This window comes from Mesocricetus auratus, unplaced genomic scaffold (genome assembly GCF_017639785.1).
Source record: "Mesocricetus auratus isolate SY011 unplaced genomic scaffold, BCM_Maur_2.0 Super-Scaffold_100009, whole genome shotgun sequence".
Classification (NCBI taxonomy): Eukaryota; Metazoa; Chordata; class Mammalia; order Rodentia; family Cricetidae; genus Mesocricetus; species Mesocricetus auratus.
Genome location: NW_024429193.1, coordinates 72,871,670 through 72,892,932, shown reverse-complemented (window position 1 = coordinate 72,892,932; position 21,263 = coordinate 72,871,670). Strand labels below are relative to the sequence as shown.

General features: G+C 41.2%; 1 protein-coding gene across 3 annotated transcripts in view; it reads left to right on the top strand.

The window, feature by feature from the left end:
* Map9 (microtubule associated protein 9) overlaps positions 1–20,738 on the top strand; it is a 30,598-nt gene extending 9,860 nt beyond the window's left edge. For all 3 annotated transcript variants that reach the window (XM_005076158.4, XM_013117793.3, XM_040752604.1), the window contains exons 6-14: positions 1,802–1,895; positions 4,452–4,696; positions 6,166–6,236; positions 7,580–7,748; positions 8,491–8,580; positions 9,778–9,939; positions 10,071–10,216; positions 10,394–10,526; positions 16,311–20,738. In XM_005076158.4, coding sequence (XP_005076215.1) covers positions 1,802–1,895; positions 4,452–4,696; positions 6,166–6,236; positions 7,580–7,748; positions 8,491–8,580; positions 9,778–9,939; positions 10,071–10,216; positions 10,394–10,526; positions 16,311–16,433 — 1,233 coding nt within the window. In that variant the 3' untranslated portion in view covers positions 16,434–20,738. The remainder of the gene's footprint in view (positions 1–1,801; positions 1,896–4,451; positions 4,697–6,165; positions 6,237–7,579; positions 7,749–8,490; positions 8,581–9,777; positions 9,940–10,070; positions 10,217–10,393; positions 10,527–16,310) is intronic.
* The last annotated feature ends 525 nt before the right edge of the window (positions 20,739–21,263 follow it).

The following is a 21,263-nucleotide window of genomic DNA, read 5'->3' as shown; positions in this document are numbered from 1 at the left end:
AAGGGAGCCCGTTTATGCAGGTATAGATTCTTCTTTAATGAGTCATTTGTTTTTACTTTTTGTGCATTGATGTTTTGCTTGCATGTATGTCTGTGTGAGGGTGTTGGATCTCCTGGGCCTGGAGTTGCAGATAGCTATGAGCTGCCGTGTGAGTGGGTGCTGGGAATTGAACCAGGGTCCTCTGAAAGAGCAGCTTAGCCGCTGAGCCAAGTTTCCGGCCCCAGATACAGATTCTGAACTGTAAATGTTTCCTTAGATTTTCACATCCCCTGACTTAAAATGTGATGTATGTGTGTGCTCCTGTTTTCTTTTTTAAGTAGTGTCATACTATGGCGAAAATCTAACAGGAGCGCATCCACACATAACCCTGTCTCAGCAGCTGCCCTGTTCTTCTCTCCAACACTGTTTCTCTTGTGTTGCTACTCACTCTGTTTGTGGTTTGTGTTGGACATCTTGTTTGTAAGGCTTGGAGTCTTTCCATGCTGTGAGGGGGCCTTGGAGACATATCCATGTGGTTTCTGACATAGCCCATAGTGGAGAACTGTTGTCCTGTTGGACACTCTATTTTTAACAATCGAGTGTTCCCACTGCTCAGTGTAAGTCCCTCTGGCTCTGCTCTGACTCTTCAAGGCCATTCTCAGGATTTCCCATGGAGTTTGACCAAGCCTTCTCTTCCCTGGGTGTGTAACTGTTCTCTCCTCACTCTTGACTTCCAAGTGTGTTCATTGACATTCAAGCCCTCCATCTTTGTGTGAGTTCCCACTTAATGTGCATCTCCTCCTCTGCCTAGCCCTGCAGAGACCACGCCGGATGTGGAAGAGGTGGGAGCGAATGAGCTAGCGAGAGTGAGTGAGTGAGTGAGACAGTGAGTGAGAGAGAAAGTGAGTGAGAGAGTAAGTGAGTGAGTGAGTGTGTGTGAGAGAGAGAGTGAGAGAGAGAGTGAGACAGTGAGACAGTGTGACATTTGCTTCCTCTCTGCTTCCTCCTCTTGCCTTTCCTCAGTGTGTGTGCATCACTTAAGTACATATCATTCATACACTTTCCTGGCGTAAAGCCTTGGTCAAGACATTATAAGTTTTGCACTTTGATTTCTTACTCTTTTGTGTACCTTCCATCTATGCATGTGTGAAGGCCATTGCTGGATGAAATTTGTTTTCTTGTGTTTTTTTTTTTCAAGAAGTTATAATCATGCTTAAATGTCAGATGGAATTATTTACTGTATTTTTGTGTCTGTTATTTTGTCTGTGTGTCTCTGTCTTCTATTTTCTAGAAGTTTGTTATGAAAAGTTAAATTAGAAGTTAAACTATTTGGGATTGGAAACTTCTTTGTGGAGAGTTCTATGCCCATGAATTTGCATTTTTTACTATATTATTTCTGTTTTGTTTTACATTGCATTTAGTTACTAATTTTGGTTCCTCTGTTGTCTCTGTGCATCTGTGCATGCATGGTTTGCTTGCAGAGGACAACTTTGTGGAACTTACAGTGTCCCGGCCTTGCATGGCTGTGAGGAGCAACAATCATTCTGTCTCCTGAGCCATCTTGCTGGCCCCTGGTTTTTTCTTCCTGACAGTTGGTGGTATCTGTTGAGGACAGAAAAGAGTGTCCCATTCCCAAGAGCTGAGGTTCCAGGCAGTTGCGAACTGCCCACTTCAGTTCTAGAAACAGAACTGGTGTCATGTGGAAGAGCAGGAAGCAATCTTAACCCTTGAGCCAACCTTTCCAGCACAGACAGTGTTAATGACTCTGTTGCCTCTGGGAGTCCTTAGGGCTAACCTTATATGGTAAATGCTTTCTTAATAGGAGTTGCTCTTACAAAGTCTGACCTCATCATCCCTCAAAGAAAGCCCTGCAAATTGCACCTCACCAGGATCTCAGGAACAGACATCCTTAAAAGGTAGTCACACCTATTACTATTCCCTGTTTGTGAACTCTATTATTCAGTGTCCAGTCTGCAAGCAAAACTGTATTTTATGTATTTACAGGAAACGGTATGTTTGCTTTTGTATGAGTTTTAATCCTGATGATGCAATTGACTGGGTGACTTTACAACACAGAAGTTAATTTCCCGATGCCTCTGATTCTCCAATGTTTTATAGCTACCCTGTCTCAAAAGGCTATTGTGAAAGTTAAGTGTTAAAGTCTTTTATGCATCCAGCAAAATCTCAAGGACAGCTGGAATGGTCATTTAAGGGGAACCCGAGTTTGATGCTATAATCATGCAGATGACACAGCATAATGGCCACCGGGACTTTTTATGCAGAATAGACAGATTGACAGAGCAGCAAGCCTCTCTGTGGCTATGAATTTAATCATCTGTTTCATGTGGTTGTGAGAATTTTAAAAATTACTAATACCTAGAAGGCCCTGAGACTTCTACTAGAGTAAGCGCATATTAAATATGAGGTGTACATTGGTTGGTGATGTCATTTCCTTTGTTAATGTTCGAGCACATGTAGTTTGATGCAGCCAAAATGAAGAAGTGATTGCACCTAGACCTGTCTCAGACGAGGCAATCTCATTCAAGGGGATGCCTCCATCAGTTCGGCTTATAGGCAGATCATTGTCTTGATTACTAATGTATGGTAAGAACCAGCCTGGTATGGGTGATGTCTCCCCTGGGCAATGGCTGAGCGGTATAAGAAAGCAGGCTGAGCAAGCCGTGGGGTATAAAGCGGTAAATAGTGGTCCTCCGTGGGCTCTGCTCCAGTTCGCGGTAAATAGTGGTCCTCCGTGGGCTCTGCTCCAGTTCTCGGTAAATAGTGGTCCTCTGTGGGCTCTGCTCCAGTTCGCGGTAAATAGTGGTCTTCCGTGGGGTCTGCTCCAGTTCGCGGTAAATAGTGGTCCTCTGTGGGCTCTGCTCCAGTTCGCGGTAAATAGTGGTCTTCCGTGGGCTCTGCTCCAGTTCTCGGTAAATAGTGGTCCTCCGTGGGCTCTGCTCCAGTTTCTGCCTTGATCTGCCCCGGCTTCCCACAACAATGGACTGTGAACAGGGCATGTGAGCCGAATAAACCCTTTCCTTCCCAAATTAGTTTTGCTCAGTGTTTTATCAAAGCAGCAGAAACGTAAATGAAGATAAAAACATACTATGTAGTGTTGGGGAAGTCTTTTGTCAATAAAGCACTGTTGAGCCAATAATGCAGAGCTATTGAGACACATACTTAAGGCCAGTGATGGAGACATAGTTTGACTTTGGCTCCTAAGTCCTTGTGCTTTTCACAGCTCCAAAGATTCCAATAATGAATTTAGTCATGGATGCTCTTCAGATTGAAACAGAACAAATGTAATGATAACGTGATTTTGAAACTTAGTTACTCTCAAAAATCTTCCCCCCAGTTAGCCATAGTGAAAGCAGCAGAATTAAGACTTTCCAGTAACTGGAAGTTAGATCTTGGTGGCAATCAAATCGGCTATTACACAGGGACTGCTGACTTTTCTGTGGAATATCACATAAGCGACTGCTGGTTTCCTTCTGTAGGATATCCCAAAGTGTCATAGAGTCAGGATAAATAGAAGCAATTCAGAGAAAGCCAAACTTAGTCTTCCTATGGGGAGCTTAGGCCTGTGCCTAGGAATCCTGAGTGTGCAACGGGCCAGCCCTTGGCGCCTTCAGTCCTGAGTGTGCAACAGCCCTTGGTGCCTTCTTCATCTGAGACAATGGAGAAATGAAGGAGTGAAGTGGTCTGAGCTCGGCTAGAGCTCTGTGTAAGATGAGTTACACGAGTCTGTGCTCCCCCCCCCACCCCATCTGGGCAGCTCACCTGAGCCCCTACTGCCCGCAGTTCTGCTGAGCTGTTAGCCTCCTGCTTTCCCAGCAGGCTCTCTTAGCTTTAATTGGATAGGTATTATGGTCTGGGTTACTTGATTTGCATATCCACATGTTCTCCTTTGCTTGGGGGTAATTAATCCATGCTAATTTCATATGCTGTGTTTTCTAAGTATAATGGGGCTTATCAAATGTTAGATTGAGTAAGCATTTTTGCATTCATGGATCAAGTGTGTTCGAATTTAATTAGATATTTTTCATTGTTTTATTCTGTAAGAAAAAAGAGATTATAGCCAGGCACCATGGCAGATGTTTATCATTCCAGCACTTGGGAGGTAAAGAAAGATGGTTCAGGGGTTCAAGGCCAGCTTCAGTTCTAGGACACCCTGCTTCCAAAAGAGAGAATCAGCAGTTAAGAGCACATATTACTGTTATTCTAGAGGGCTCAAGGTCCATTCCCAGCACCCACATCAGTCAGCTCATAATTGTGTGTAACCCCAGCTATTGGGAATTTTGACTCCTCTGGCCTCTGAGAAGGGCATCTGCGTTCATATTAACACACACACACACACACACACACACACACTTTAAAAAGTTACAAAAAAGCTCATTTGAAGGATAGTAGATGAATCTCTTATACCCTGTGTGGAATCAGAAGGATTTAGTGCTGTCTCTGCCTCCACACAGATCATGATGGAGAACCTACTGAAATCTGGAATTCCTTGATATCAAATGAAAATGAAGAAAATTCAGTTTTGGTAAACTGTGTTACTCCTGAACTTGAGCAGCCCAAGACAGGTCAGGTGGCTGCTGATGGCATTGAAGAAGATAAAGAGAAGGCTGGATTTACAGATGACGACTTCACCACTGACCCACTGCTCTCCACGTCCCCAAGTGTTATAACACCCACCGAGACAGCGGAGCCTACCAAGGTATGTCTGTAATGCGTAGCATTGGCAGGCACTGCAGCTCCAGACATGAAAGAGAACCTTCAAGGATCTTATTTCTGTCCTCACAACTCTGTATCAGAGTGGAGAACATCTTTTGTATTTTCAAGTAAATGTTACTTAATTCATTTGAATTTCGATTTCAAGGAAAGTTTGCTCTTGGCACAATGAAGCCAAGTGTTCACTGGAACCTGTCAGGAATAGTAAGATAATTTTACAATTTCATAACGACATAGTATATGTGTCTCTATATAGGTGAAGCGTGAGCTCCCAGAAGAATAAAAGCTGATTTATTAAGGGGTGCAATAAAAAAGGACAGACACAGCTACAGAGTAAGGCTGAAGCCACCAGAGATCCTGAGCTGCCATGCCACGCACTAGCGAGAGCAAGGGAGAGAGTGGCTTTCTCCTCCAGCTTTTCAGTCCTATGCGTTGTTGTCCAGCAAGGAAAAGTCTTTTATAAAATACAGACAGGATCTTAGACTAGGAGTGAGTCTAAATTAAAACACCCAACAATAAGCACAGGATCTTCTTCTGCGATGAACTTTGGTTTTATTCTCATGCTCTGCTGAGTGGTCCTTCCTACTTGAACACAGTAACACACCCCACATCCCCCACACCCCTACCCCTCTGCATCCAGTTTATTTGTTGTTTCTGGGTGTCTTAGTTAGTGCTTCTGATGCTGCAAAGATACACCATGACCAAGGCAACTCTTGTAAGGAAAACATTTAATTAGGTGGCTCTCTTACAGTTTTAGATGTTCAGTCCATCGACATCCTGATGGGGAGCATGGTAGTGTGCAGTCAGACACGGTGCTGGCTGAGAGGAGCTGAGAGTCCTATATCTTGTAGGCAACAGGAAATGGTCTCAGTGTCACACTGAGGGAAGCTTGAGCAAAAGAAACCTCAAGGCTCCGCCGCCTTCAAGGCCATATCTCCCAGTAGTGTCACTCCCTTTGGGGGCTGTGTCCTTTCAAACCACCACACTGGGCATGGGAATGACATCTGTGCACCTTGCCACCATCTGATGAGCTCACAGACTCTTCCTTGAATGCATATTCCTCTCCTGTCTCACAGAGCCTCAGCACCATGTTTGTATGGTGTTAACCACAGCTAAGCATCTGTGCTGTCTTTGTTTCCGTAGACCTGCACGATGTCCTCTGCTCTCCCTTTCAGCCACCACTGTGCCCCTAGGACCCTCCCTAGGTCAGTTTCACCCGAGCAGCCCCTCAGACCCACTCCAGTCACTCACTGTCCCCAGCGTTGGCTGTTAACGAGCCATGTTAACATCTGAGGTGGCGCCATTCATGCTTAAGATGCTTCAGAGCCTTGAGAGCATCAGGGGCTCTGACCTAAAGGGCTTGACACTTGATGTAGAGCAGCACTCATTCCTCAGCTTTGCTTCCCGGCTGAAGTAATCATGGTGAATGATCCATGTATGTGTTTTCCATACTAGAAAACAAATGAGGACCGAAACATGAAGAACAAAAAGCCAACGAATACTAGAGTGTCCAGTGCCTCTGGCAGGTAAAAGTTACAACATCATTATGTATGGGCTCACATTCTAGCAAAACTCACCTTCATCTAGAATCCATGAAACACATTTCACTTGCTGTCATGGTTTTTGAAGTGGTTTCCACTGCCAGATATGATAGACATCTCATGATGAAACTCTCAGTCAGTTTCACTCTTTCATAGAAAAATCTCCATTTATTCAGTGTTCTTCAGGGTTTTCTCTCTGCCTGTGTTTTTATTTTTTCCCTAATCTCACTGAACAGCTACTCGGCTGAAGCTCCTGGTTGTTTTTTTGTTTTTTGGGTTTTTTTTTTTTTAGATATAGATAGTCATAAAACTGAAGTCCAACACTTTTTTTTCTTTTAAGTGTTTTAGTCAAAAAAAAAAAAATTGACAGCTCCCAGGGGCTAATTGGGTTTATTACAAAGATAAGAATCTGAAGCTAGCCATGTTGGCAAATACCTGTAACCCAGCACGCAGGAGGCAGAAGCAGGAGGATCATTGTGCATTCAAGGCCAGCTTGAACTACGTAGTAACGCACTGTCTCAAATAAAACCAAACAGGAATAATGAAACTAAATGCTTAGAAGCCATTTGATTGGCGTTGCTGGCTCCTGTGTATTGTGCAAACCTTCTGATTCCTTTATAGTATTTACTATTAGCCAAATGAAGCAGGCCAGCCAACCCTGGCTAGTAAGTCAGTATTTTACATCGAATGAGCTCATCTACCCCTGCCTCAGCCACTCAGTTCTGCTATCCCAGCCTGAAGGAGGAATGGTAAATATGCAAATGAGTGAGTAGAGCTGCTGTGCAGGAAACCTTATTCACTAAAAGGGAAGACAGGCCTGATTTTCCCATAAGTACCTGAAACATAGATAGGGTCCTGTTCCTCCAAATTTGTAGAGTTTATCAAATAACAGAATAATACATTAACATATTCAAAAAGTGATTCAAACCTACTTTATTGGTGCTTCTCATGTAGTTTAAGATGTGGCTTATGTTTCATTAAAAGACTCTAATTTTAAGTATCTAAGATAAGAACTATAGTTCAAAGTTATAAAGTTTAAATTATGTTAGCAGAAGTAAGAAAACATGACTCATGAGTGGATTATTTTGAAAGTAATTATAATTCAATTCATGCGGTCATAATTTTGTTTGATTTTGTTTGTTCAAGACAGGGTCCCACACTTAGTCCAGGGTAGCTTGCAACCCACTTTGTGTATCAAGCTGGCCTCCTTACTGTGGCATTACAGGTGTGAGGCACCGTAGTTGGCACTGGAATGTAGTTTTAAAGGCAGTGACTGCGTGTCTGGCAGCCCTACCTCACTTGCTCTTGGTCCATTTGGAACTTTCCAGGCTGATGACCTCTGAGTTTTTAAAGAAATCTGGTCCCACAAGGAGAAGTCCATCTGCAGCTACCTCTTCTCACTATTTAGGGACTTTGAAAGTCTTGGACCAGAAGCCATCACGGAAGCAGAGCATTGAGCCAGACAAAGCTGATCACATAAGGGCAGCTGTTTATCAGGTAAAATGGAAAATATTTCTTAAATAAGAATCCATTATTTCCACAAGGCCTACTCATCAATTAATAACATGACCGTCTAAACTGATAATTGGATACTCATTGTCACTGGGAAAGATTGCTTTTTTAGAAGTGTGTGAGCAATCGTGAGGGTTTTTCTGAATTATTTGCTGCTACATTTTGTTTAAAATATAAAAGTAATATTTTTAAAGAATGAGAAGATATTGTTATATTTTATAAAAATACAGCAAGAGTCAGTTTGTTGTAAAATCTACATACCATTTTATCTTATTTCTTCTGAAAGTCTATGTTGTTCATGATCAATTTTTCTTTAAACTTTTTCTTTCTAGAGACAAAGATTTTCGTAATTTTTCCACAGACTAAGATTTTCCTTTTTTTCCCACAGTCTGAAGAAACACCTTTTTTGTTTTGTTACACAGAATATAATCTCCTTTGGAAATATTTGCAGTTCAATTTCAGTATAAAATGTTGATATATTTAACCATTATATTAAATCATTGAGGTTTTACAATATAAGAAAGATAATATAAGATTTTCCTAAACAGCAATATTCATCTTTAAGTTATACAATTATCACTGGGAAAGAATATTATTTTAGATAAAACATAAATTTCTGAGTTCCTTTTTTTAACTTTAAACAAGTATTTCAAAATTAGATAAGAATTCTAAGTCATTTGGGCACCATGTAGTATCATTTAACCTTTTTTTTTTTTTAATTTCATAGGAGTGGTTAGAAAAGAAAAATGAGTATTTACATGAAATGCACAGAATAAAAAGAATTGAAAGTGAAAACTTAAGGATTCAAAATGAACAGGTATCATAAAGAATTTTATATCAGTAAAAGATCTCTGGATATTTAATGTTACCAAATGAACTGTTTTAAAGTGGTAAAATATATACATAAAAGAACTGATTTTTGATTTCATTTCTTCAGTTTGGTTTCAACTTGACTGTTACATAAAAACACATACACATGTTAAGTTTCATATGCATAGGCTAGACACAGCAGGACTTGCTATTAATTTAGTATTTGTGTGACCGACCAATTCAGTCTCAATTTGATGTTGCTTAGAGTTTAGTCAAGAACGTAGTATAGACTGACATTCCGTTTTCCTCTTCTCTTCCACACTACCCCTGCTATACTCCTGACCGCATTCTCCTTCGCTGCATAAGACTCTTGTCTAGCCCTTCCTGTGATTTCATTCTGTCCTCTCTCCTGCCTAAGAACCCACCATGCACTCAGCCCTATCTTCTCACCTCCTTATATTGATCCACACTAAAGCAGGGTGGCGGGGAAATATTGCGAAAATGAGCAACACTGGGCCAGCAAGTTCTTTGTGGGGCAGCCTCCAGGGCTGTGCCTCTGAACACCTCTGTGCCATTGTACTATAATTTTCCTTCAGAATGACTTCACCTCCGTGATACAGTCTATGTTTCTAAGGTTGAACAGTATTTGAAATCGAATATGGGCATTGATGAGGTTAGAGAGTAAGTGTAATTCCATTATATGACATTTGGTATATGTTCATGTTATAGGAATGTTATGTTTTCATGTCAAAACTGGGTTCAAGCCAAGCACTTATTGTCACTGTGTACCTTGGGCAACTAACATTACTTAATAATCTTTTAACTTTCATCTTTTTTTTTACTAAACATTTAATAGTACCAATTAGCCTATTGTAGTTTATTTTGAAAACATTTATTTTGCCTACTTCCAAAGTCAATAGATGCTTTTTTGTCATGAATACAAAATAGGTCAACACCTGATAAGTGCTTTGAGGGTCTAAAAATCAGTAATTTTTGTAGATCAACTTGTCCAAGTAATTCTAAATAAATTACCTGCTGTGTAACTTCTTTGTGTGACAATTGTTGGGAGAGTAAAAACAAATCTGTCTTTGCGTATCTCTGTCTAGACACATATACGTATGTCATTTTCTTTTTGGGTTTTTTTTTGGCTTTTTTTTTTTTTGGCTTTTTTGTTTTTGTCATTTTCTTTTAAATCAAAAAACAGAAAAAAGCAGCTAAGAGAGAAGAAGCATTAGCATCATTTGAAGCCTGGAAGGCTATGAAAGAAAGGGAAGCAAAGAAAATAGCCGCAAAGAAGAGGCTGGAGGAAAAAAACAAGAGGAAAACGGAAGAGGAAAACGCCGTGAGAAAGGGCGAGGCCCTGCAAGTGAGTTCCCCAGGCCCTGGCTGGCCTTCCTTGTCTGCAGTCCTTGTGCTTGAATGAAGGATCCATTCGTGCGCTTTTGCTGATCTCAGAAAAGCCGTAGCAAGTAAGAAAACCACTCTGAACTCTTTCAGGCATTTGAAAAATGGAAAGAGAAAAAGCTGGAATACCTAAAAGAGAAGACGAGGAAGGAGAAGGAATATGAGAGAGCAAAGAAACAGAAAGAGGAAGCAACGGTTGCCGAGAAAAAGAAAGACAGTTTGACTGCCTTTGAAAAATGGTAATCCTGCATGATTTGACGTTTGGTAGTTACAGAATAATACCTGAAGCTTTTCTAGAACTTATTGCTTACAGGTCTACTCACCCCTCAATCTCATGGCTTCCGAAGCTACATGAGGGCATCTCTGAGTGTACGTTTGTCCTTTAATTTCCCACTGTTTCATGTTCTCCTACACAGGAGTGAAAAGAAGGACGCCCTTCTCAAGCAAAAGGAAAAGGAGAAAATAAACGAGAGAAGAAAGGAGGAGCTAAAGAGAGCGGAGAAGAAAGACAAAGACAAGCAAGCCATCAGTGAATACGAAAAGTGGCTGGTAGGTGTTGCGTGCGCATGAACTTCCTTCATACTGACGTTGTATTCCTTGTCTGCTTCTCATTCCCATTCTGTTCTCCCGGAGGCTCCCTTGTTGAGCTCAGCCTTTCCTCTGCAGATCAGAGTCCCCTGTGTCTCTTTTCTGTCTGCGCTTCTGAGGCTGGCCGATGCCTGTGAGTTTGCACCAGCTGTCACGTTCTCGGCCTGCATCCCCGCCTCAGCCCCTTCCCGTGGTGCCCATCCCTCCCTCTGTGCTTCCCGCCTGTGACATTGTAGAAGGCAGACAGGTGCACCGAGGGTGCGGAGTCCCCCAGGCGGGTCCCCATTGCTGTAGTAGCACTGCCGCTAATGCTAATGGTGAGAAACTTCCTGTTTCTTACGTTCCTTTAAAATGCTGATCGTCTACGGAAAATGTCTTGTTGGGACATTGTTCAATGTGAGGGATCAACATCGAAGTTGGAAGGCACAATGTCCAGCTGCCCTTTGCTAGATGTGTGAGTAATAAGTGTTTCATTTTGATTTATGGATGTTAACAGCAAAATACAGGTTTCTATTTTAAAACAAATACTCATTTTGTTCATTTTGAATAAATGACATCCATAAATATTACACTTTGTGCAAGTAGATGATAAAATTTTTCACAGTCCTAGTGGTTTTGTTTTGTTTTGTTTTTTAATCTGGCTTAACTGGATTTATCTCAATCTGCCATCTACAAACATCACTCAGAATATTTTTGACTTGCATATCTCAGACTGAACTTACTCATGTTTTCATTTATAGATGTGTGCGAATAATGTATTTCTGTAAATTGTCACTTCATAGATGCACACATTTTTATTGGATTGTCTTTGTCTTACTAATATCTAAGAGCTGCTACAGTAGGGAAATTCACCTATAGTTTCTAGTGGAAGACACAACTTTTGACCCTAGTCTTGCTTTCCCAGCATTGTTTACCAGTGTCTTAGGCCATGCCAATTCCAGTTTTGTTTTGGATTTTTGTCTTTTCTTGTGGCCTCTGATTCTCACACCTAGGTGAAAAGACTTCCCCATAGTTTAAAGCTCCTGGGTCTCTCTCATTCTCTTACGGCTCCAATATCCCAGTGTATTAGCATTTGCCCTGACTTCAAGCTGTTTTCTTACATGCTGAGAAATTTGATTGCAACTCACCTTTCCTAGGATGTGTGCTTTACACACCAGAGCATCTCTTCCTGGTGGTTTAAGAGCTCATCTTTGCAGTACATCCCTTAATTTGGGGCTCTGTCTCTCGACTTTGTGCTCCATTGGTCAGTCTCATTGTATGTGTCATTTTTCCAGTACCAGTCGGCTTCCTTGCAGGCTTCACGTGTCATGTATAGACCTGGGGGATTTCCCCACCACGCTTCTTTCACAGTGCTCTTCGATGTGCTTCCCTGATTTGCATACATATTTTAGGATTAACACCTCCAAGAGCTTGTAAGACCACATGGAACTGCTTAAAAGTGGACTATGCGATAAGACACTTAGGAGTAAAGTGAATAACCATGGGAGTCCACCTGAAAGAACACTGTAGAACTCTCCTGCAGCCCAAGCCTTGAGGAAATGCAGCCGGCACAAGGCTCTTGGGTAGGAATGACCTTGAAGTGGTGATACAAAGGGTCTTTTCTCTCTGAGTCAAAAGTCCTGGTTGTGAGAAACAAATTATCGTTTGCATCTTCTGTAGACTTTTGCACTGCTTCATGACAATCACGTACAGAGAAACAAGAAAATTGGGTGATTAGTGTTAGCTCATAATAGGATCCTGTCTTTAAATATATAAAGTCTGATATTTGAATGAAGCACTCAGTATTTCATTGTTCTTTTAAATTAAACTCTTATATGATGCTTGATCCTTTTAAAAAATGTTAGAATGCTTCCTATGTTGAAAAAGTCTATGCTATTGCCAGTATCACTTGGACAATTGAATATCAAAGTTAAAATTTTTTATTTTGTTTCCACGTTTTCTCGAAAGTGGAGTAGCGTTCCCATTGGTGGCGTGTCATGATTCTGTACCCTTGCCACAGTATTTAAACTGCACCTTGTTGGCACATTCCCATTCTCATCAGTCTACTCCTCAAAGCCTTAGCGACAACTAGCACACTGCCCCTTGCAAGAAAACGCTACTCTGGACTGCTCCCCCATGCAGGAAAACTCCGCTCTGGACTGCTCCCCAGAGCAGGAAAACTCCACTCAGGACTGCTCCCCCATGCAGGAGCAGACACCACACTGTCAACCCATTTGTTACTTTAGACTTTCTGCTGACAGAAGAGCGTACGGTGAAGGGAGGAGAGGGAAGGAAGGAGCCCGGATCCCACACCTGACAGGAACCCTCTCTAAATGCTTTTAGTTACTTTTACAGTGCCATTGTTGCTTCAGGCTACCTGATAGTGAAAGTGATGACTGTCTACTTGTACTCAGGGCTGTTCAGCATCTACTAGTAAGATCTCACTGTTTCAGGTTTTCTCTTGAAAGGTAGGTTGACGAAAAAGAAGCGTAGCTGGATCAAGTGAGCTACTGGCAGCTTTTCCTTTGGATGGTTGTAAAAGGTTCCCCTTTGCTTCGGTAGGAGTATCAAGCATTCAGACATTCTCACGGAGCAAGGTTATGAGCCTTAAGACCTCTCCCTACTTCTCTTGCCTTGTCTGTGAATGGAAATCTTACATTGCCATACTGTTTTCATGACTCTTCTCCATCTTCAAATGTAATGATGAAAGATGCAGACAGCCAGCACCCACTCTGGCGTTGTCCCCGGGCCATCAGCCTACAGAGACAGTGTAGTTTAAGGGTCTCATGGAAACTGCTGCTTTTCTGAGCAATGCGAGAATACTACATACAGGAAGAAACCACATGCAGAGAAACAGACAGAGAGACAATCCAAGTTTCAGAATGAAAGAGCGAGTGCTGCTCAGACACCAAGGAAAATATATCTAGATGAATGTGTGGATTTTTTATTAACCCCTAAATGGACATTTCTTCAACAGAAGTTTAAGTGGGAAGAGGCTCAGATTCACCTTCTGTAATAATGGAGAAACGTGAAAGATAATACCTCAATAATAATAGGAAATGCCACTAATCCTCTATTGAAGCAATAAAATAGAAATATATCATGCCTCCCCTCTTTCTGTCTCCTTGAATTACCTGCCTCATGTGTCACAGAAATTAATCAGAAATAAACATCAAATAATGAAATCCCTGCTCAGCATCCCCTTCTAACTCTGGTCCCTTACATTCTGATTTTCTTCACTTGTGGGTTTTCTCACCCTTTCCAACCTCCTTCACCCATGCTGTTTCCAGCACAATCAAAGCCAAAAAAACTGGGAAAATCTGGGTTTTGCCAAACAACCTTTTACCATGATGCTTCGTTCCCTGTCCCTGGTGATGGTAAAGTGCACGCAGGAGTGTGCACGTGTGGCATGCACTCGCGAGTGCACACGTGCACACACACATGCACTCACACACACGTGCAAACACACATGTACGCACAGGCACACGCACACACACGCCCTCTTCTGTGTCCTCCCACTCCCCCCTTCTTGACTTATATCTCAAGTTGCATTGTTTTACCTGAATTCTTTGTGTTACTGTGGCCTGCTGTTTCTGGTGTCCTTTGCTTCTCATCTGGGGCCACTCTCCCTTCACACAAGCTTTGGTCACATTGGCTTCTCTTTGTTTCCTCCAGCGTCACCAACTTTTTCCCAGCTTCTTCTGAACTGTGACACTTGAAACCCTTCTGCTTGAAACCTGGCTCCCACTGGATCTACAGATGTTTTCTTTTTCCAACATGTGCCACTTTAAATTAATGTTCCTTTAATTCACTTTTCTTTGGGAGTATAGTACCCTTTTATTCTTTGTTTTGTAGAAACTCACAGTTTTGGATTCTATGGTATTAATTTACTTGTTTCTCACCTGTTCATTCTGAAAGTTTTCTGGGCAACAGAAACTGTGTGTGTGTCTATGTCTGTGTCTGTGTGTCTCTCTGTGTGTTCAGATTTAATAAACACTCTATGTTTAATCCCAAGTAGAAGCTGAGTGCTTGACATTTGAATAAAGAAACAAAAACTAAGTCTGCATGGGGCCAGAAGGATGAAAACCCCATAGACACCTCCAAACCTGTTTTATATAAGGACATGATGTGTGAGGAGCAGCACGAATTAGTGGTGGCAGGAGAATTGCTGCTGGGTAATTCCTTTGATATTTAGACTTCAAAGCTTTGCCTCACAGAAGAAAAAAAAAGCCAAAAGGATTAATGCAATACATAGAAAATACCAAGCAATCAGACAAGTCAAAAGAAAATATAACTCCCTCCGTTTGCATCTGTCTCCCAGATCTGACCTGCCTTCTAACCCTTACTGCTCAGAGTCATCAAAGAGTAAAGTTATGCCATCAAACGGAAAAGCATTAACATAATAATCTGAAATTCAGTGTAGGCGCTGGTGGGCATGTCAGTTCCTACAACTGCTAATGGGAATAAATGGTTGTTCAGTGAAGTTGGACATATGTAAACACTACCAAAAATGTGGGGAGAGGGGAGGCGTGATGAGGGAGCTTACACAGAGCCTCTAGAATTTGCGTCATGCGCAGTGGGTAATCACATGTTGTTAATATCACACAGTTTTCTGTGGTTGAATTATTTCTTTCTGCATTGTGTAACTGCTAACACTAAAAATAACATAAACAAAATCATACCAAAACACTATTATATTATTTGAAATATTATACTTGAAAATACTCAAACTACTAAAGTTAAAAGTAGTGTTACCTATACAGTTAGATAAGTCAAATAATTGTACAAAAATGAGTCACAGGAAGAGCAACAAATGTGCTCAAGCTCAATAAAACATAAATGCCAGACTAGATTTTCCAGAATCTGAATGTCCTGTATTGCCATGGCACAGTCAGATGTTGCTCTTGCTGGTCTCCTGGAAATCCACCCTCTGAATGTCACCACTAACTTTTTATAATCATGATGTTTCTTACAAAACTGCACACTCACTTACAGATGATCAGTTTTGGTTTTTGATTCAGTCTAGCTGTGTAGACAAAGCTGGCCTCCAACTTCTGATGTGCCTCTGTCTTAGCCTCCCCAAGACTTCGATTATGCCTGGACCACCTTGCCTTCAATTGCACCTGTCGCCTCTATGCTCATCCGCCTTTCTCTTCCTAGTCTTCTTCTTATCCTGTTTCCTAGCATCAGCATCATTGCCTACTTGATACAGGGTCTCATTCTGGAGCCCAACAAGCTGGCCTCACATTCCTGGCAATCCTCCTGCCTGAGCCTCCTGAGTATTATAAGTGTGAGCTTCCAAGGCTAGTTGGATGTGTTTTACTTAACTTTCAACATTTAAAAAAGTGAGATGAAGTCAGGCATGATGGTTTACTCCTTTAATCCCAGCCGTGGCGGGGTTGGGGGCGGGGGACTATCGAATCAGAGTCCAGGGTCCTCCTTCACTACACAGTGAACATGATGATAGACTAGGCTTATGGGTGTCTGTCTCAAAAACAAGCAAACAAACAAAACTGTGACATTGGTACCTATTAATAGTGTGTTCGTGCTCATACATAGCAGCAACATCCCCTAGCTACTTTTTCTTCATAACCAATTAAACAAGAAGTTGTATACAAAGATCTTATAATGAGTTATTTTCTTCCAGCTATCCAATTCAATAACAAGTTCAGGTAGTATATTATAGACTTAGACTTTCTGGGTTTTTTTCTTTTCTTTTTTTGTCATTGTTCTTTTGTTTTTCCTTTTATCTTTTGTCCCCCTTAGGAAAAGAAAGAAAGGCAGGAAAGAATTGAACGGAAACAAAAGAAGCGTCATTCCTACCTGGAAAATGAGACACACCCTCCGTGGAGCCCTCCAAGCAGAACTGTGTCCTCTAAAGTATTTTGATGATTTAGGCTCTTGATTTTCACCAACTTTACCCATGGATTTTAGAGCATTCATCTCATTATTTGTGGTAAGAAGAATCTGTTTTAATTACCTGCAGGAACTTCTGCTGAGCATGAAAGAGATACTTGGCAGTTTAATCAGCGGAAGCAATTTTCTGAAATGTAGATAAACTGCCTCAGACAAGGAACCAATCAGATTGCTGGGACAATCCAGATGCATGAAGCTTTATCATGTCCTCACCGTTCCTAAAGTGGGGTGGTCTGTGGTCACTGACACTGAGTTCTGTGTCTTTTAAAGCATGTTTAATCCCACTGATCGAAGGATGGATGCCATCTAGATACCACAGTCACAGGAATGATTCAGTCTGTGGAAGCTTGCGCTTCTCCATTAGTGTTAGGTGATGAACGGTCCCTGGGGAGGATGGACACATTCTTTCTTCTAACCTGGTCTTCGGCTCAGAACAGCATCTTTGCTGTGCAAGTTAGAATCGCAGTCAGCCGAGGCTGCAGAGCTCTAGGCAGCAAGTCACTTTATGAACTTTTCCTTATGGTTTCATCTCAGTGAGCATTGCCTGTGTGAAGCTTACCTGACAATCATAGCCACTTCTAGAACGGGCGGGCTCGCTGCTGACATTTTTCTTTCTAAATTAGATCTCAACTTGCTTGTTATTTGGTTAACACCCAAAGTCATCAATTTGATGGCAGTGGTGTCTTATAAAGTAGTTGGGACAATTTCATAGGGGTTCAGGGTCATTATAAAATTTCTTTCTGGGCTAAAATTATAAAGATACATGAAGACATTTCCCACCTTCTTCACTAATCTTAGAGTATTTCAACTTGCATTTAGAAGCAGTTAAATTAGAAAGTAAGTTTGTAAAAATATTCAAGAACTTATTTATTTATTTATTTATCTACTTGACCTCTGCTTCTCCCTGTATCCCTGGTCTGGTACATGACTGGTCAGCCCTTAAAACAGACCAGTTGTTGTAATGCTGCAACAGTGAATGCAGAGACAATCAATGGAGAACAGTTTTGACTGTTCATAAGCTCTTACATCATCTCTGCTGTGTCTTCACAAATGTCATTTGTCAACTTTGTAACAGCTGTTCACAGTTGGTGGTATTAGCTTTATCAAGGCTTAGAAAGTTCAAAATGAACTTGCCATGCAGCTAACATGAGTGGTGGGACCAAAACCCAATGTCATCCTCTTCCTTGAGACCTGTGTGACCTCAGAGACTGTGACTGACTCCTGTGTTAGTCAGCCTTGCAAGTGCTTGTCACTTCCAGGGTATAAATTTTGCACTGCTGGTGAGACATGCTCCCTTCCTAGTGCCTCCAGATGCCAGCCCTCCTTACGTGTGTAAAATGAAGTGGGGGTTCATGGGATTTCAGATGTTCATCAAACGTGGTGTCAACAAAGCTAGAAACTTGTGTGAGACCCAACTGTGGGATGTGCAGAAAACAGGAAGTCACGAGCTACTTTGTAGCATTACAGAGCACATCAAATCCCATGAAAGGCGTGCACAGATGAAGCTAGAAGTCTTTGATACTGCCAGAAGTGGTCACCGCAAGATTATCAACCATGTGCTGTCGGAATGGGATTCAGGACTCCAGTTTGTGTGTTTTCCCGGAAACAACCACGCCTGCCACACTACGCTGATAACAGCTTCTTGCATTGAAGTAAACAGGTAGTGATAAAAAGGGGTTTGCACATTGTAAGGAATGAAAAGGAGGCTCTGACAAAGGTGTACCTCTTCCATGGTCACTTTGTACAGTGCTGTATTTACTCTTTTGTTAGCTCATAAATCATGAGAAATGGATGTCATGACTAATGTGAAGAGTTTGGAACATAAGGACTCAGTAAATAGTCAGTGTCCTATTTATTTGCCACGCCCCCACTTCATGGACATGAGATCAATGTGGGCTGAGCAGTAGTTATCTGACATACTTTAACATACTGAAGAACTCGGTCTTCTGGTCCATCTTTAATGTTCCCGTCACAGTCAAGTGTTACCAGGAGCAGGACCGTCTGAGAGACCTCTCAATACTGTTTTTTAAGATTGTTTCTGAAGAGAATTTGGTGACAAGTGAAGATGTGCCCAATGGCCCAAAATGTCATCCCCTCATGTGATTTGGGATGAGTATGGTTATAGAATAAATAATAGGCTTTTCCCAACTTACAACAACCTGTATTTGGTCTGTATGGAATTTATCTAGTTAAACATAGTTACCCCTTTTCCTGTAGTAACAATAAAGCAGAACTTTGGACAGTGAACATCCAATTCTGTAATATGGCAATCTGAGTTCCAGAGGGCAGACTCAAACCTGGTACGATTATCTTAATGTATTGCCTATTTAAGAAATAAGACTTTCCCCCTGTTTCTTTAAAAAGTACCAAATATTGATATAGATTAATTTATTATAATAAAAAATAAAACTTTTACATGAAAGTCAGTTTCATATAACAGCAAAAAGATATCACACGTATCAAAAGGAATAGTACAATTTTTTTTTCATTTAGAAACAATCTTATTTTACATATTATCCCTCCTGCCCCATTCCCTCTTCCTCCCATTTTCCCATGCCCCCCACCGACCCTCCAACCCACCCTCCACACACTCCACCAGGAAAGTGAGGCCTTCCATGGGGGATCATCAAGTCTGTCACATCATTTGGGGGAGGGCCTAGGCCCTCCTCCATGTATCTGGGCTGAAATAGTATCCCTCCATAGGGAATGGGCTGCACAAAGTCCATTTGTGCACTAGGGATAAATACTGATTCTACTGTTAGAGGTCCCATAGACTGCCCAGGCTTCCTAACTGGCACCCACATTCTGAGGGCTTGGTTCTGTCCAATAATATGATATTTTCAATGTGGAAGAGTTACTCTTTCCTTAAGGAAATAGAGTAAGAACAACTCGGGGTAATGGTATTCCGGTAGCCTATGTGTGTGTGTGCATGACTCTTGAAGGTGTCGGTTCACTAATTGTTTTAGGTTATAGGATAGCCAAAGAGGAACCTTGTAGGAGCTTGATAGCCACAGTTAGATGCTCCTTGGAGTGATGTAGCTGTTAACCTGGACAAGATTCTATTTCTAAGTTGCATAATCTAATGTCCAACATTTTTTCCAACCTCAGATGCCTAGTGTTATCATTCAAGTTGACAGCCCTTTGCCCATCGTTCCCCAATTGTAGTCATCTGCTAAGATGCTTACACAAACTTTGGTGAACCGTGGTTGTTGCTCCTGTAGCTGACTGTTGCTCTCTCCTGTTTCCCTTTTCTCCCCAGATTTCTAGGAGAACAGCCATTTGGGTGCTCACTGCTGTTTAAATATGAGATAATAGTGGTACTTGTTAGATCCTAAGTCATGGCCTAAGACATAATAGAAAAGGGAGGTTTCACAAAATAGGGGAAAGTGCATGCTAGTCCTTCTCAAAAGTAAGATAGTACAGAAAGCAAATTTGCCTAATTTAATCATGATTCTTAGTTCAGTTGTGCTGTACTAAAAGGCATTTAAAAACCCATATGTGTCCATTCTACAAAAGGCAAATACATTATTGATTTCCCTTATCCCTAGTTACACTGACTGATAGAATAATGAAATACTATGGGGGGCTGAACTGGCGGGTTTTCCAAGCCCTTTTATTTTAAAATGTCATGTTATACTGCTAGTTTGAAATGTTGTGCTATATAGAGTGGTAACTGTGTAAGGGTAACCAGAGTATGTGACATTCTTGGTGCTGAAATTAGGTTGTCTTTGGGATTATTGAGGGATATATAGTTAATGCCTGCTCCTTAGTAATACACTTTTGTTTCATACTTAATTTATTAAAGTTAGCAACGAATGACTGATTTTATTGAGTGTTATAATTTATTGGCTGTATGCCAAGTGTTAATAAATGTGAGCTAAAGAGAAAACATGTCATGTTGGTATATCTTTTAAAGGAATTGAATGGTGGACAGGAAGTGATTTTCAATGTAAGACGTGGATATGAACTGATTTTACTGTACAGATGCAAATGTGTCATAATTAGTAAGTGGTTAGGAAATGAAGATTAGTGAGGGTAACATGTTCCATCTCTGTGATAACTGCAGTTGACCCGATATGTCCACTCACCTGTCTTTTTTTTTTTGAGTATTCTGTCACTGAATGTAAGAGGGTGAAGGAGGGAGCTCCTCCTCCTCTGCTTCTCGAGGTCTCTGTCTCTCGCCTCTCCCTCTGAGTCTGTGTTATCTAAGTGTATATACATATGTATGTGTGTTTATAATGTGTATTTCATCTTTGAAATAAAAATAAGATCAAGCCACCATTTGGTAAGTGGATTTTTCGTTAAACAATTCATTAACATATTCCCACAGTAATATACCTTTAATCATTTTATACCTACAATTTATTCTAGGTAATTTGTCCTTAAAGTGTCATAAGTGTATAGCCAATATCTTTAGTAAATATCCATAATAATGATGTTAAACCTCACTGAATTCATATATTCAAATGACAAATGACAAAACTTAAGTATTACAATGTCGGAAACCCCCTCAGGATATGTGGTAGTGGTATTATACAAAGGCCATCCCTGGTTGCAGTCTTCCTGTGAGGCCAAAGTCATCACAGATCATGTGGGTCCTTTAAAGCAAAGTCTTCAGTGCTGCACATTTAGTATGTCACTTCTCCCTAGATATTCTGTCACCAAGCTTTTTCTTCTTCACTATCAAGTCACATATGTCATGCCTTCAATAGTGCTTGTGTGTGCGCTCGCGCGCGTGTGTGTGTGTGTATAAAGATCTCTTCAAGCTTGGCAGATGTTCTACAATTGAGCCACATTTTTAGT